The sequence below is a fragment of the Argopecten irradians genome, chromosome 6, assembly GCF_041381155.1.
Source record: "Argopecten irradians isolate NY chromosome 6, Ai_NY, whole genome shotgun sequence".
Classification (NCBI taxonomy): Eukaryota; Metazoa; Mollusca; class Bivalvia; order Pectinida; family Pectinidae; genus Argopecten; species Argopecten irradians.
The window spans coordinates 44,829,312-44,846,257 of record NC_091139.1 but is presented as its reverse complement, the minus strand read 5'-3'; the positions used below and the strand labels follow the sequence as shown (position 1 = coordinate 44,846,257).

Here is a 16,946-nt window from a genome sequence, read left to right as displayed (position 1 = left end):
GTGTAAATGATTTATTTTAATTCAGTACACCACTATTGTAGGAGGTAAGCTATAAACTGAGTATTTAGATAAATGAATTTTGAGAGAAATGCGTGGATCTTTTATTTTCACAATATTTCAATATTACTTCCAGAAAACCTGCTTACACGCCAAAAATGTTATTTCTTTTATTTCATTCTTTTCTTTTAACAATGTCTATCACACATTTACAATAGTACAATATGTCATAGCATTGCGTATATCAATATAACTATTGTGATAACATAAGAGCAATGGCTTGGTACTGACAGGTTTCTAGCCTACCTGTGTCAATGTGAATTTTATTTTACGTTAAGTTATTTTATATCTAACGTATCGCTATGTTTATTTTATATGAGACAATGTAATGAGAAAAATCTGCAAGGACTCGAGTCATAAAGTCTCACGTAAAAAATGAACTTCGGTGTGCAACATTTATTTTAAAAGCGTACGTACAAGTATAATATAAACGTACCTTCTTGGATCTGTGTATCCACAGCAACGTACTCAACCATCTTCAAAACAATTAGTAGTACAAATCATTACAAACATTACGTCTTACCAAAGATAAATTGTCCCTCTCCTCTCACATGTTGATAAAAGTAAATGCATAAAAAGATGTCTTATAATTTCCACTACGTTACTACCGATACAGGTTTCAGAAGGTGTTCATATACGATTTTCTCAAAAGATTCTCCGGACAGTAAACCAAATTTAATGAATTAACATTCATTGAAAAGCTAAGCATGAAAAATTCCTTAATGCGTAACTTTGATATATTTTTATGTTACGGAGCTCAATAAAAAAATGGTTTATGCTGAGAGTACACTCAGATTGTTATTTTATATTTCCGTAACATAATCTAATATAATCATTATAGTTCAATTAAGTAAAGATAATCTATTCAAAATTCAAAATTAATTTTGGGACTCTATAAAATCATAACGCCGTTATATCATCCAATCAGAAGCGAGGTTACAAACGGCGATGTTATTTTTTCCTTTATTGGCTGATAAGCCACTGAAAATGCTCATTACAAGCTAAATTGAATTATCTAAATTTTAAACGATTTTCCACTTGGTCATTGCTTGGTCATTCTTGGCTTTCATATATAAAGAAAATAATTACACTATTATGATGTAAGTTCATACCTGACCATTATCCTCCTGCATGTCGAACACCAAGTTCTGATTGTACACTGCGAGGCGGAGAGCAGCATACGCGTCCAACAGGGAAACCTCAGGCTTGTGTGGTCCATTCACATTTCCTGGAAATTACAAAATCTTAAAGTTATGTTTATACTGCCACAAGAAATGCACATTTGAGCGGTCGATTCATTTCTTGTACAAATATTTAACAAGAATACAAACTATGCGACGCGTGTTAAAATACAGGATAAAGTATTCACTGCTGGCATGATTATCTTATTCGTCGCGTAATATGAATAGAAACATCGTTTGTTTGAAAAGTGTGCCCAATTTCTGTTCTTCAATTGTATGCTATGATCTGGTGAAATAACATTCTCGATACTACAGGGGTTACTATCACTGACGTTATATCCATCCCTATACTATCTCATAGGCAAAAGAAGACACAGGTAATTTGATCCTTTGGTGTACATCAAGGGAATTGTATAACGGTAACCTGTGGTTGACTGTTGCTTTGATGTGGGGCGTTGCTCTCTGTAATCTTCAAAGGTGGTCTATACAGGCCTGTAATTGGTCAGATTTTTTCTTCTGAACCGCCTCCAGTTTTAATATGAGGTTGTCCAGGGGTGGATATGAAGTCAGTGAATATAACCTCTGGAGTATCGAGGATTGTGAAAGAAATGATTTTAAGTTCTGAAACGTAAAATACGTAAAAAGTTTTTTTAGTTTAGAAGGCAATCACGGAGGGGAATAATGCTTATTTGTCATTGACGTTGGGTTTGGATATTCTTTCTTTGACTCAGCAATAGGCTTTCATTTTCTTTGAAGATTACAATTATTTACTTGAGTAATGTGAGCAGGCACTCTGCACCAGTACGGCCGCTCCGTCTCCAATGTGACTCCGACTCAGTCGACATGTACCGGAAGTCACGGGGCAGTAGTCGAAGCTGTTACACGTAAAGTTATTCAGGTTTACACAGAAGGCAGCACACTCCATAGGAGATGTGGTTTCGGGAATTACCATGTCATCATGTCTCTCTATCTCACGTCCCGTGATGTAGGTAAACTGGGCTGTAATATCAAATAATTCATATAGTCATTTGTCTTAAGGTTTAAGGTCCCGTTCACAAGTTTTCGTATGGTGTAGTTGGACATAACTTAGTCGATATACAGTGTCTATACATCAGTTCTAACCTTAGATATCACTGCTTAGAATGGTGTGTTGTTTGTAAATTTTGGCAAAATAATTTTGTCACCAAATAACCATGCCATTATGTTTACTAGTGTTTATAGCATGTAGTAGGAGCGCTGGTTTGAGCTTTGAGCTTGTCAGGAAAATGGTAGATACAGTTATTAAATGATTGTACGACGTTCTACCATCTTATGGTTTTTAAGACCTACATTGGACGAAGAATTGATCGGTTTTCGTCTGTATATTTTTTCTCTAGAGACATTTTCCCTGTTATCTTGAACAGCTTAGTAAACATTAGACATGCAGATTACTAGTTATAGGTGACAACACCTAAAGTATCTTTATCCTCAGATTTACTACATACCTCAAGGAAAAGAGACCTAGACAATAAATGCCTTATTACATGCGTAATTACCTTGTCGAAGTCTGTGAAAGATTCCTTTAAATAAGTATCTACGTTGATTATGAAGTTACTGTTTACACCAAAATTCGTTATTACTGTTTATAGTGATTAAATACCTGTGGCCGGAGTCCTGTCCAGCAAGGTAGCTTTCAGGAACACGTCTCCTATATCATGGTCAATGGAGACATCTTGTATCCTAATAGGAGACACACCAATCGTCTCAGCGATCAGTAGTCGTGTCTTCAGCTTAAACACATTAGCTGTGTCCTGATTGAACAAAGCTATCAAAAATATCAGCAATTTGTAAATAAAATGCTTGTACACGTAAAGCAACATTAACACTATTTCAATAAACACTATAATAATTTATCTACTCCTGAATGAAGACCTCTTTGAACTGTTAGGACAAGTCCAGTGTATTGTTGAAATTAAAGACATAGTATTGGAACTGATTTTGTATAGTATATGGACATAACACTAAAGGTTTAAAACGATACATCTTTAAACTTACAGTTAAACATTATTAATTCGAATTCGAGCTATCCAAGCATTCAAGTTCTGTTTTCTTCGAAAAAAGTTCAATAAGGATCGACCAAATATTTCGACTTAAACATGGTCGTCGAGTAAATTGAGTTCTAGTTACCGGAATATTCTGTATGACATTATGATCTATCAAAGTTACAGTACTAACGGAGCGAGACAAAGGGAAGTAACTCTGATGGATTAGAATACTACAGAAGTATATTATACGTACCAGGGAAACGAACATTAAATCGAACTTTTGATTTTGGAGGATAACAAGATGAGATTTCAAACACAGAGAGATCAGGATGGTTGTTGTCGAAGTCCATTATGTTAAACACTCGGAAGTAGTAGGCCTGAAAAAATATAGGAGTTGTTTAAGCGATCTGGTTTAACCTATTCTGCTAAAATAACAAATAATGTCACAATTAAATACCTCATTACATTATATGGCGGTAATTACTGGGATTTCATCACATTATTTATGCTTTCGATTGACATTATGGCCTCAAACACATTTTTTTCTCTATGTAATACCACGCCGCAAATTTATTCACGTTCCTTACATCAGTTTTTGTTTCAATTTTTCTTGATATTCATTGTTGATCGAATATCGCTATCGATTCATAGTTGACATTGTAAATTCATCCGGATTCAAATAGTTTGTGTTTGAAATATTACATTTTCTCTTCAGGAGCCATTAATTGTATTCTACTATTTCATATCATGTGTTGTCTTGTTTATCATACCTTTTTATTATGACCTTATTCGGTATCATAACTAATGATGTGGACGAGATGACCTACCGAGATGGTGTCACGTCTATAATGATGTGGACGAGATGACCTACCGAGATGGCGTCAATACTATTATATTGTGGACGAAATGACCTACCGAGGTGGTGTTACTTCTTTAATGATGTGGACGGGATGACCTATCGAGGTGGTGTCACTACTATAATGAAGTGGACGAGATGACCTATCGAGGTGGTGTCACTACTATAATGATGTGGACGAGATGACCTATCGAGGTGGTGTCACTACTATAATGATGTGGACGAGATGACCTATCGAGGTGGTGTCACTACTATAATGATGTGGACGAGATGATCTATCGAGGTGGTGTCAGGTGGTGTCACTACTATGATGAAGTGGACGAGATGACCTATCGAGGTGGTGTCACTACTACTATAATGATGTGGACAGACGAGACGAGATGACCTATCGAGGTGGTGTCACTACTATAATGATGTGGACGAGATGACCTATCGAGGTGGTGTCACTACTATAATGAAGTGGACGAGATGATCTATCGAGGTGGTGTCACTACTATAATGATGTGGACGAGATGATCTATCGAGAAGGTGTCACTACTATAATGAAGTCGACGAGATGACCTATCGAGGTGGTGTCACTACTATAATGATGTGGACGAGATGATCTATCGAGGTGGTGTCACTACTATGATGAAGTGGACGAGATGACCTATCGAGGTGGTGTCACTACTATAATGATGTGGACGAGATGATCTATCGAGGTGGTTGCACTACTATGATGAAGTGGACGAGATGACCTACCGAGGTGGTGTCACTTCTATAATGCAGTGGATGAGATGACCTACCGAGTCGGTGTTACTACTATGATGAAGTGGACGAGATGACCTACCGAGGTGGTGTCACTTCTATAATGAAGTGGACGAGATGACCTACCGGGACGGTGTTACTACTATAATGATGTAGACGAGATGACCTACCGAGGCGGTGTCACTACTAGAATGAAGTGGACCTACCGAGGCGGTGTTACTACTATAATAAAGTGGACGAGATGACCTACCGAGGCGGTGTCACTACTATAATGATGTGGACGAGATGACCTACCGAGGTGGTATCACTGCTGACTGTCATCTTAACTGGTACTCTCTCGTCACTGTTCGTCCCATGGTTTGGCACGTCGTACATTTCTCTCTAAAACAAATATCTCCAAATTCAAATAAACAATTGGTAAAAATGATTTTTGAAGACATGTCTGCATTCTCAGATGGTTTATTACTTATAGCGGTTTTAATCCTGGATATTATATCCGGATTTCTCTCTGTTTTGAATTATTTGGTATTGCCATTAGCAATCATTTCCATTGGCGTTAATAAATATCAGCGTATACCGTTAACAAGTGACGTATCTTTTGTAACGAAGCTTTGATTGATCGATACAATGGCCGAGTACTATCTAGATAAAACGTGTCTATTCATACAAGTGAATTTTTAGGAAACTCTGTGAACCATATATCATTATCATAAAGAAAAGCTTTATTTTAATTTATCATTGTCTTATTGGACAACAAAACAAAAATCAGTTTTCTCTCCTTGCAGAAAGTTTCCTTTCGTACATTCCATTTCACGCGTTATATCTCATTAATACAGATCCATTGAAAGCATATTTTTACATTATTATAGTAGTACAGTGTGGCAGAAACTATTATTTTGACAACAACAACCAACACGTACCCCGAGGAAGTAGATTTCTATAGTAGTATTGATGGGTGTGTTGGTACCCTCCACATAAAAGTTGCTCACTATTGAGGAGTATACATCACATAGCATATCGCGGCATTGTCTCTGGAAAAGAAAAATAGGTGGCAAATGACTTGGTCATTTTGGCTTAATTTGGCCGCTCGCCTTTGCGGTCCACATCATGTATTTTGTAAAAGTATTCTGGAATTTAAAAAAAAAAACCTCTATCTTAATTAAAAATAAATCATAAAGACCTCTTAAAGTGTGTCAATTTCCGCTATATAAGTGTTTGCTTTTATTATTTCACTCACAAGCAGAGCTTCACAGCATTGAGGTGGATTAGGTATCTTCTGTGCCATGCAAACAAGGCAAAAATAGATTTTATAGGAAACATAGTTACATCACTTCGATTTTACGAAAAGTTTATTTTTAAAATTTTATACCAAGCCATCATATCGGACTGTGATCACCCCAATAAAGATGCCAATAATTGACACTAAGCCAATAATAGCAACACTTTGACTCATGTTGGCCCCGTTTCTTATGAATGCAGAATTTATATTCTAACTTTGACGGACATATGTAATGTAAACGGTTAATTAAGATAGTGTTTACCCCCATCATACAATACGTTCGCGCCATCGGCGCTCACAGTTCTTTGATATTAAAACCTCAGATACACCCCTGATTTATTATTTGCTTTTGGACTTTTATGAACAGTTCACTGAAATTAAAACATCGCGATTCCTGTTCCAATAAGGTAACTAATAAAAAGTAAGAACGAATGTATGGAACCACCCAACTATACTTTTCTAACGACGATATCGTTAACTGTTTAGAAGTCTTCTTGAAGATAATAAAACTTCAGTATAAAACAAAACGAACTCTCGGACGTTTGATGATTTATGAAGATTGCCCTCTTACCTGACCAACGTATGTGAAGTTTTTGTTGAGGTTGAAGAGCTGAAGAGGGTTCTTCATTTGGAGCAGGAAAGTCCCATTGTTGTGTAATAATGTCTGGTTTTCCTGGACACCAAACGTGGAATTGTCAAGGGCGAAAATGCTACAGTTTCCGAGTACATTATCCTTTAGGTATCTCACACCTGCAAGGATAAATCAAATACTGATTAGTTTTGATGAAGTCACGATCTGATTTGAACGCAGACAATCCATTTTCTTCGTGTTAAAGATAATATTACATCCATTGGAATAGATTGCGACCTTGACCTTTAAGGCAATGACATTGACCTTTATGACCCTGAGTTTATGAAAATAACACTACTGTTGAAGATGTTTTTTAACCTTTAACATTATGCATATGAACTGTATGACTCTGTGATTATGACAACCTCCGTCGAAGGTTTTTGACCTTGACCTTTATAACCATGTGTTTATGTCAATGTTACCTCCGTCGAAGGTTTGTGACCTTGACCTTTATTACCATATGTTTATGTCAATCTTAACTCCGTTGAAGGTTTGTGATCTTGACCTTTATAACCATATGTTTATGTCAATGTTACCTCCGTTGAAGGTTTGTGACCTTGACCTTTATAACTATGTGTTTATGACAATGTTACCTCCGTTGAAGATTTTTGACCTTGACCTTTATAACCATGTGTTTATGACAATGTTACCTCCGTCGAAGGTTTTTGACCTTGACCTTTATTACCATATGTTTATGTCAATGTTACCTCCGTCGAAGGTTTTTGACCTTGACCTTTATAACCATGTGTTTATTCCAATGTTACCTCCGTTGAAGGTTTTTGACCTTGACCTTTATTACCATGTGTTTATGACAATGTTACCTCCGTTGAAGATTTTTGACCTTGACCTTTATAACCATGTGTTTATGTCAATGATACCTCCGTTGAAGGTTTGTGACCTTGACCTTTATAACCAAATGTTTATGTCAATGTTACCTCCGTGAAGATTTTTGACCTTGACCTTTATAACCATGTAATTATGAAAACTTTACCTCCGTTGAAGGTTTGTGACCTTGACCTTTATAACCATGTGTTAATGACAAAGTTACCTCCGTTGAAGGTTTGTGATCTTGACCTTTATAACCATGTGTTTATGACAACTTTACCTCCGTTAAAGGTTTGTGACCTTGACCTTTATAACCATATGTTTATGACAATGACCTCCGTTGGGTTGTGACCTTGACAATGGTACAATGTTACCTCCGTTGAAGGTTTGTGACCTTGACTTTTATAACCATGTGTTTATTACAATGTTACCTCCGTTCAAGGTTTGTGACCTTGACCTTTATAACAATGTGTTTATGACAACTTTACCTCCGTTGAAGGTTTGTGACCTTGGCCTTTATAACCACATGTTTATGTCAATGTTACGTCCGTTGAAGGTTTGTGACCTTGACCTTTATAACCATGTGTTTATGTCAATGTTACGTCCGTTGAAGGTTTGTGACCTTGACCTTTATAACCATGTGTTTATGACAACTTTACCTCCGTTGAAGGTTTTTGACCTTGACCTTTATAACCATATGTTTATGTCAATGTTACCTCCGTTGAAGATTTTTGACCTTGACCTTTATAACCATATGTTAATGTCAATGCTACCTCCGTTAAAGGTTTGTGACCTTGACCTTTATAACCATATGTTTATGTCAATGTTACGTCCGTTGAAGGTTTGTGACCTTGACCTTTATAACCATGTGTTTATGACAACGTTACCTCCGTTGAAGGTTTGTGACCTTGACCTTTATAACCATGTGTTTATGACAACTTTACCTCCGTTGAAGGTTTGTGACCTTGACCTTTTTAACCACATGTTTATGTCAATGTTACCTTCGTTGAAGGTTTGTGACCTTGACCTTTATAACCATGTGTTTATGACAACTTTACCTCCGTTGAAGGTGTGTGATCTTGACCTTTATAACCATGTGTTTATGACAACTTTACCTCCGTTGAAGGTTTGTGACCTTAACCTTTATAACCATGTATTTATGCCAATGTTACCTCCGTTGAAGGTTTGTGATCTTGACCTTTATAACCATGTGTTTATGACAACGTTACCTCCGTTGAAGGTTTGTGACCTTGACCTTTATAACCACGTGTTGATGACAATGTTACCTCCGTTGAAGGTTTGTGACCTTGACCTTTATAACCATATGTTTATACCAATGTTACCTCCGTCGAAGGTTTTTGACCTTGACCTTTATAACCATGTGTTTATTCCAATGTTACCTCCGTTGAAGGTTTTCGACCTTGACCTTTATTACCATGTGTTTATGACAATGTTACCTCCGTCGAAGGTTTTTGACCTTGACCTTTATAACCATGTGTTTATTCCAATGTTACCTCCGTTGAAGGTTTTTGACCTTGACCTTTATTACCATGTGTTTATGACAATGTTACCTCCGTTGAAGATTTTTGACCTTGACCTTTATAACCATGTGTTTATGTCAATGATACCTCCGTTGAAGGTTTGTGACCTTGACCTTTATAACCAAATGTTTATGTCAATGTTACCTCCGTTGAAGATTTTTGACCTTGACCTTTATAACCATGTTATTATGAAAACTTTACCTCCGTTGAAGGTTTGTGACCTTGACCTTTATAACCATGTGTTAATGACAAAGTTACCTCCGTTGAAGGTTTGTGATCTTGACCTTTATAACCATGTGTTTATGACAACTTTACCTCCGTTAAAGGTTTGTGACCTTGACCTTTATAACCATATGTTTATGACAATGGTACCTCCGTTGAAGGTTTGTGACCTTGACTTTTATAACCATGTGTTGATGACAATGTTACCTCCGTTGAAGGTTTGTGACCTTGACCTTTATAACAATGTTTTTATGACAATGTTACCTCCGTTGAAGGTTTGTGACCTTGACCTTTATATCCATGTGTTTATGACAACTTTACCTCCGTTGAAGGTTTGTGACCTTGGCCTTTATAACCACATGTTTATGTCAATGATACGTCCGTTGAAGGTTTGTGACCTTGACCTTTATAACCATGTGTTTATGTCAATGTTACGTCCGTTGAAGGTTTGTGACCTTGACCTTTATAACCATGTGTTTATGACAACGTTTACCTCCGTTGAAGGTTTTTGACCTTGACCTTTATAACCACATGTTTATGTCAATGTTACCTCCGTTGAAGATTTTTGACCTTGACCTTTATAACCATATGTTAATGTCAATGCTACCTCCGTTAAAGGTTTGTGACCTTGACCTTTATAACCATATGTTTATGTCAATGTTACGTCCGTTGAAGGTTTGTGACCTTGACCTTTATAACCATGTGTTTATGACAACGTTACCTCCGTTGAAGGTTTGTGACCTTGACCTTTATAACCATGTGTTTATGACAACTTTACCTCCGTTGAAGGTTTGTGACCTTGACCTTTTTAACCACATGTTTATGTCAATGTTACCTTCGTTGAAGGTTTGTGACCTTGACCTTTATAACCATGTGTTTATGACAACTTTACCTCCGTTGAAGGTTTGTGATCTTGACCTTTATAACCATGTGTTTATGACAACTTTACCTCCGTTGAAGGTTTGTGACCTTAACCTTTATAACCATGTATTTATGCCAATGTTACCTCCGTTGAAGGTTTGTGATCTTGACCTTTATAACCATGTGTTTATGACAACGTTACCTCCGTTGAAGGTTTGTGACCTTGACCTTTATAACCACGTGTTGATGACAATGTTACCTCCGTTGAAGGTTTGTGACCTTGACCTTTATAACCATATGTTTATACCAATGTTACCTCCGTTGAAGGTTTGTGACCTTGACCTTTATAACCATGTGTTTATGACAACTTTACCTCCGTTAAAGGTTTGTGACCTTGACCTTTATAACCATATGTTTATGACAATGGTACCTCCGTTGAAGGTTTGTGACCTTGACTTTTATAACCATGTGTTGATGACAATGTTACCTCCGTTGAAGGTTTGTGACCTTGACCTTTATAACCATGTTTTTATGACAATGTTACCTCCGTTGAAGGTTTGTGACCTTGACCTTTATAACCATGTGTTTATGACAACTTTACCTCCGTTGAAGGTTTGTGACCTTGGCCTTTATAACCACATGTTTATGTCAATGTTACGTCCGTTGAAGGTTTGTGACCTTGACCTTTATAACCATGTGTTTATGTCAATGTTACGTCCGTTGAAGGTTTGTGACCTTGACCTTTATAACCATGTGTTTATGACAACTTTACCTCCGTTGAAGGTTTGTGACCTTGACCTTTATAACCACATGTTTATGTCAATGTTACCTCCGTTGAAGATTTTTGACCTTGACCTTTATAACCATATGTTAATGTCAATGCTACCTCCGTTAAAGGTTTGTGACCTTGACCTTTATAACCATATGTTTATGTCAATGTTACGTCCGTTGAAGGTTTGTGACCTTGACCTTTATAACCATGTGTTTATGACAACGTTACCTCCGTTGAAGGTTTGTGACCTTGACCTTTATAACCATGTGTTTATGACAACTTTACCTCCGTTGAAGGTTTGTGATCTTGACCTTTATAACCATGTATTTATGCCAATGTTACCTCCGTTGAAGTCGTCGATCTGAGTGATAGGGTTGATGTTATAAAACGGCGGTCCTAGCCGTAAGGGGCGATAATCTGTCCTCACAAGCCGGTAGTCCTCGTCATACCACACCTGTGTCAGTATAGGTATGCGCCATGTTAATTATTAGATTTGTTATAGACAAGACCTTTTTTTTAAATCAGCAATTTTTCATATTTGATCATACTGTATATCAACTGATTTTCAAATTTATATTTCTAAATAATTTACGAAGCGCAATGTCATTTCGCGATTTTTACAATTGTCATGTACTAGAGTATTTATAGTTAGTTCTTTTTCAAGGCAATCTAGTTTTATAAATTCCAATCGAACACATAGTACGCAAAAATAATCAAAAACAAAAATAAAATTGACTTGTATTTTTAACCATTTGACACGAACTCACATCAATAGAAGTCATGTAGCCGTCCTCAGGGGAGACAATCTCCTGTCTATAGTAGAATTGTTTAGGGAGTGATGGCATCCGCTGCCCTTTCTGACGTCCGGCACATATAACTCCTGCTGGCGTCTACAAGAAACAACATGCTTTTTTATATGTACGTATTAATTCATGAATAAGTGATAACTGAGCTAAAAATATCTTTCTATCCGTCCACATCCAGGTTTGTCTGAATTTCAGTGTTAATCTACAGTATATATAAACACAAATACTTGAAGCTTGTAAGTATTAGAGAGATCCAGTCTTTTTGTAGCATTGTTTATTTCCGTGCTTTTAAACATTGAGTCTACCATGATACCAACATTGAAGTCAATAAATAGTGTCTTAAAGAATCCCCAGAATACATATTTTCTTTATTACTTACATGATGTCTGGTAAGACTATTACTTACATAATCTGTGGTAAAATTATTACTCTTTGTGTGGTAAGATTATTACTTACATAATGTGTGGTAAGATTATTACTTATGTGTGGTAAAATTATTACTTACATAATGTGTGGTAAGATTATTACTTATATAATGTGTGGTAAGATTATTACTTATGTGTGGTAAGATTATTACTTATGTGTGGTAAGATTATTACTTATGTGTGGTAAGATTATTACTTATATAATGTATGGTAAGACTATTACTTACATAATGTATGGTAAGATTATTACTTATATAATGTATGGTAAAATTATTACTTACATAATGTGTGGTAAGATTATTACTTACATAATGTATGGTAAAATTATTACTTATATAATGTATGGTAAGATTATTACTTACATAATGTGTGGTAAAATTATTACTTATATAATGTATGGTAAAATTATTACTTACATAATGTGTGGTAAGATTATTACTTACATAATGTGTGGTAAGATTATTACTTATGTGTGGTAAGATTATTACTTATAATGTGTGGTAAGATTATTACTTACATAATGTGTGGTAAGATTATTACTTATATAATGTGTGGTAAGATTATTACTTATATAATGTGTGGTAAGATTATTACTTATATAATGTGTGGTAAGATTATTACTTATATAATGTGTGGTAAGATTATTACTTATATAATGTGTGGTAAGATTATTACTTACATAATGTGTGGTAAGATTATTACTTATGTGTGGTAAGATTATTACTTATATAATGTGTGGTAAGATTATTACATACGTGTGTGGTAAGATTATTACATATGTGTGTGGTAAGATTATTACTTATGTGTGGTAAGATTATTACATATGTGTGGGTAAGATTATTACTTATGTGTGGTAAGATTATTACTTATGTGTGGTAAGATTATTACATATGTGTGGTAAAATTATTACTTACATAATGTATGGTAAGATTATTACTTATATAATGTATGGTAAGATTATTACTTATGTGTGGTAAGATTATTACTTATGTGTGGTAAGATTATTACTTACATAATGTGTGGTAAGATTATTACTTATGTGTGGTAAGATTATTACTTATATAATGTATGGTAAGATTATTACTTACATAATGTATGGTAAGATTATTACTTATATAATGTATGGTAAGATTATTACTTACATAATGTGTGGTAAGATTATTACTTATATAATGTGTGGTAAGATTATTACTTATATAATGTGTGGTAAGATTATTACTTATATAATGTGTGGGTAAGATTATTACTTATGTGTGGTAAGATTATTACTTACATAATGTGTGGTAAGATTATTACTTATATAATGTATGGTAAGATTATTACTTATGTGTGGTAAGATTATTACTTACATAATGTGTGGTAAGATTATTACTTATATAATGTGTGGTAAGATTATTACTTATATAATGTATGGTAAAATTATTACTTACATAATGTGTGGTAAAATTATTACTTACATAATGTATGGTAAGATTATTACTTATATAATGTATGGTAAAATTATTACTTATATAATGTGTGGTAAGATTATTACTTATGTGTGGTAAGATTATTACTTACATAATGTGTGGTAAGATTATTACTTATATAATGTGTGGTAAGATTATTACTTATATAATGTATGGTAAAATTATTACTTACATAATGTGTGGTAAGATTATTACTTACATAATGTGTGGTAAGATTATTACTTATATAATGTATGGTAAAATTATTACTTATATAATGTGTGGTAAGATTATTACTTATGTGTGGTAAGATTATTACTTACATAATGTGTGGTAAGATTATTACTTATATAATGTGTGGTAAGATTATTACTTATATAATGTATGGTAAAATTATTACTTACATAATGTGTGGTAAAATTATTACTTACATAATGTGTGGTAAGATTATTACTTATATAATGTATGGTAAAATTATTACTTATATAATGTGTGGTAAGATTATTACTTATGTGTGGTAAGATTATTACTTACATAATGTGTGGTAAGATTATTACTTATATAATGTGTGGTAAGATTATTACTTATATAATGTGTGGTAAGATTATTACTTACATAATGTGTGGTAAGATTATTACTTACATAATGTATGGTAAGATTATTACTTATATAATGTATGGTAAGATTATTACTTATATAATGTGTGGTAAGATTATTACTTATGTGTGGTAAGATTATTACTTACATAATGTGTGGTAAGATTATTACTTATATAATGTGTGGTAAGATTATTACTTATGTGTGGTAAGATTATTACTTACATAATGTGTGGTAAAATTATTACTTACATAATGTATGGTAAGATTATTACTTATATAATGTATGGTAAAATTATTACTTATATAATGTGTGGTAAGATTATTACTTATGTGTGGTAAGATTATTACTTACATAATGTGTGGTAAGATTATTACTTATGTGTGGTAAGATTATTACTTATATAATGTGTGGTAAGATTATTACATATGTGTGGTAAAATTATTACTTACATAATGTATGGTAAGATTATTACTTATATAATGTGTGGTAAGATTATTACTTACATAATGTATGGTAAGATTATTACTTATATAATGTGTGGTAAGATTATTACATATGTGTGGTAAAATTATTACTTACATAATGTATGGTAAGATTATTACTTACATAATGTGTGGTAAGATTATTACTTATATAATGTGTGGTAAGATTATTACTTATATAATGTGTGGTAAGATTATTACTTATATAATGTGTGGTAAGATTATTACTTACATAATGTATGGTAAGATTATTACTTATATAATGTATGGTAAGATTATTACTTATATAATGTATGGTAAAATTATTACTTACATAATGTATGGTAAAATTATTACTTACATAATGTGTGGTAAGATTATTACTTATGTGTGGTAAGATTATTACTTATGTGTGGTAAGATTATTACTCATATAATGTGTGGTAAGATTATTACTTATGTATGGTAAGATTATTACTTACATAATGTGTGGTAAGATTATTACTTATATAATGTATGGTAAGATTATTACTTATGTGTGGTAAGATTATTACTTATGTGTGGTAAGATTATTACTTATGTGTGGTAAGATTATTACTTATGTGTGGTAAGATTATTACTTACATGATGTGTGGTAAGATTATTACTTATGTGTGGTAAGATTATTACTTATGTGTGGTAAGATTATTACTTATGTGTGGTAAGATTATTACTTACATAATGTGTGGTAAGATTATTACTTATGTATGGTAAGATTATTACTTATGTGTGGTAAGATTATTACCTATGTGTGGTAAGATTATTACTTATGTGTGGTAAGATTATTACTTATGTGCGGTAAGATTATTACTTATGTGTGGTAAGATTATTACTTATATAATGTATGGTAAGATTATTACTTATATCATGTATGGTAAAATTATTACTTACATAATGTGTGGTAAGATTATTACTTATGTGTGGTAAGATTATTACTTATATAATGTATGGTAAAATTATTACTTACATAATGTGTGGTAAAATTATTACTTACATGTGTGGTAAGATTATTACTTATGTGTGGTAAGATTATTACTTACATAATGTGTGGTAAGATTATTACTTATGTGTGGTAAGATTATTACTTATATAATGTATGGTAATATTATTACTTACATTATGTGTGGTAAGATTATTACTTATATAATGTATGGTAAGATTATTACTTATGTGTGGTAAGATAATTACTTATATAATGTGTGGTAAGATTATTACTTATGTGTGGTAAGATTATTACATAATGTATGGTAAGATTATTACTTATGTGTGGTAAGATTATTACTTACATAATGTGTGGTAAGATTATTACTTATGTGTGGTAAGATTATTACTTATATAATGTATGGTAAGATTATTACTTATGTGTGGTAAGATTATTACTTATATAATGTATGGTAAGATTATTACTTATGTGTGGTAAGATTATTACTTACATAATGTGTGGTGAGATTATTACTTATCTGTGGTAAGATTATTACTTGTGTGGTAAGATTATTACTTATGTGTGGTAAGATAATTACTTATGTGTGGTAAGATTATTACTTATGTGTGGTAAGATTATTACTTATGTGTGGTAAGATTATTACTTGTGTGGTAAGATTATTACTTATATAATGTATGGTAAGATTATTACTTATGTGTGGTAAGATAATTACTTATGTGTGGTAAGATTATTACTTATGTGTGGTAAGATTATTACTTATGTGTGGTAAGATTATTACTTATGTGCGGTAAGATTATTACTTGTGTGTGGTAAGATTATTACTTATATAATGTATGGTAAGATTATTACTTACATATTATGTGGTAAGATTATTACTTACATAATGTATGGTAAGATTATTACGTATGTGTGGTAAGATTATTACTTATATAGTGTGTGGTAAGATTATTACTTACATAATGTGTGGTAAGATTATTACTTACATAATGTGTGGTGAGATTATTACTTATGTGTGGTAAGATTATTACTTATGTGTGGTAAGATTATTACTTATGTGTGGTAAGATTATTACTTATGTGTGGTAAGATTATTACTTATGTATGGTAAGATTATTACTTACATAATGTGTGGTAAGATTATTACTTATATAATGTGTGGTGAGATTATTACTTATGTGTGGTAAGATTATTACTTATATAATGTGTGGTGAGATTATTACTTATGTGTGG

At 33.2% G+C, this 16,946-nt stretch overlaps 1 protein-coding gene across 4 annotated transcripts in view; it reads right to left on the bottom strand.

The window, feature by feature from the left end:
• LOC138326023 (uncharacterized) overlaps nt 1-16,946 on the bottom strand; it is a 56,293-nt gene that overhangs the window by 19,255 nt on the left and 20,092 nt on the right. For all 4 annotated transcript variants that reach the window (XM_069272123.1, XM_069272121.1, XM_069272122.1 and 1 more), the window contains 10 exons: nt 11,764-11,886; nt 11,339-11,450; nt 6,716-6,894; nt 5,786-5,896; nt 5,160-5,246; nt 3,516-3,639; nt 2,878-3,042; nt 2,010-2,237; nt 1,170-1,285; nt 494-533 (listed from right to left, as the gene is read on the bottom strand). In XM_069272123.1, coding sequence (XP_069128224.1) covers nt 494-533; nt 1,170-1,285; nt 2,010-2,237; nt 2,878-3,042; nt 3,516-3,639; nt 5,160-5,246; nt 5,786-5,896; nt 6,716-6,894; nt 11,339-11,450; nt 11,764-11,886 — 1,285 coding nt within the window. The remainder of the gene's footprint in view (nt 1-493; nt 534-1,169; nt 1,286-2,009; nt 2,238-2,877; nt 3,043-3,515; nt 3,640-5,159; nt 5,247-5,785; nt 5,897-6,715; nt 6,895-11,338; nt 11,451-11,763; nt 11,887-16,946) is intronic.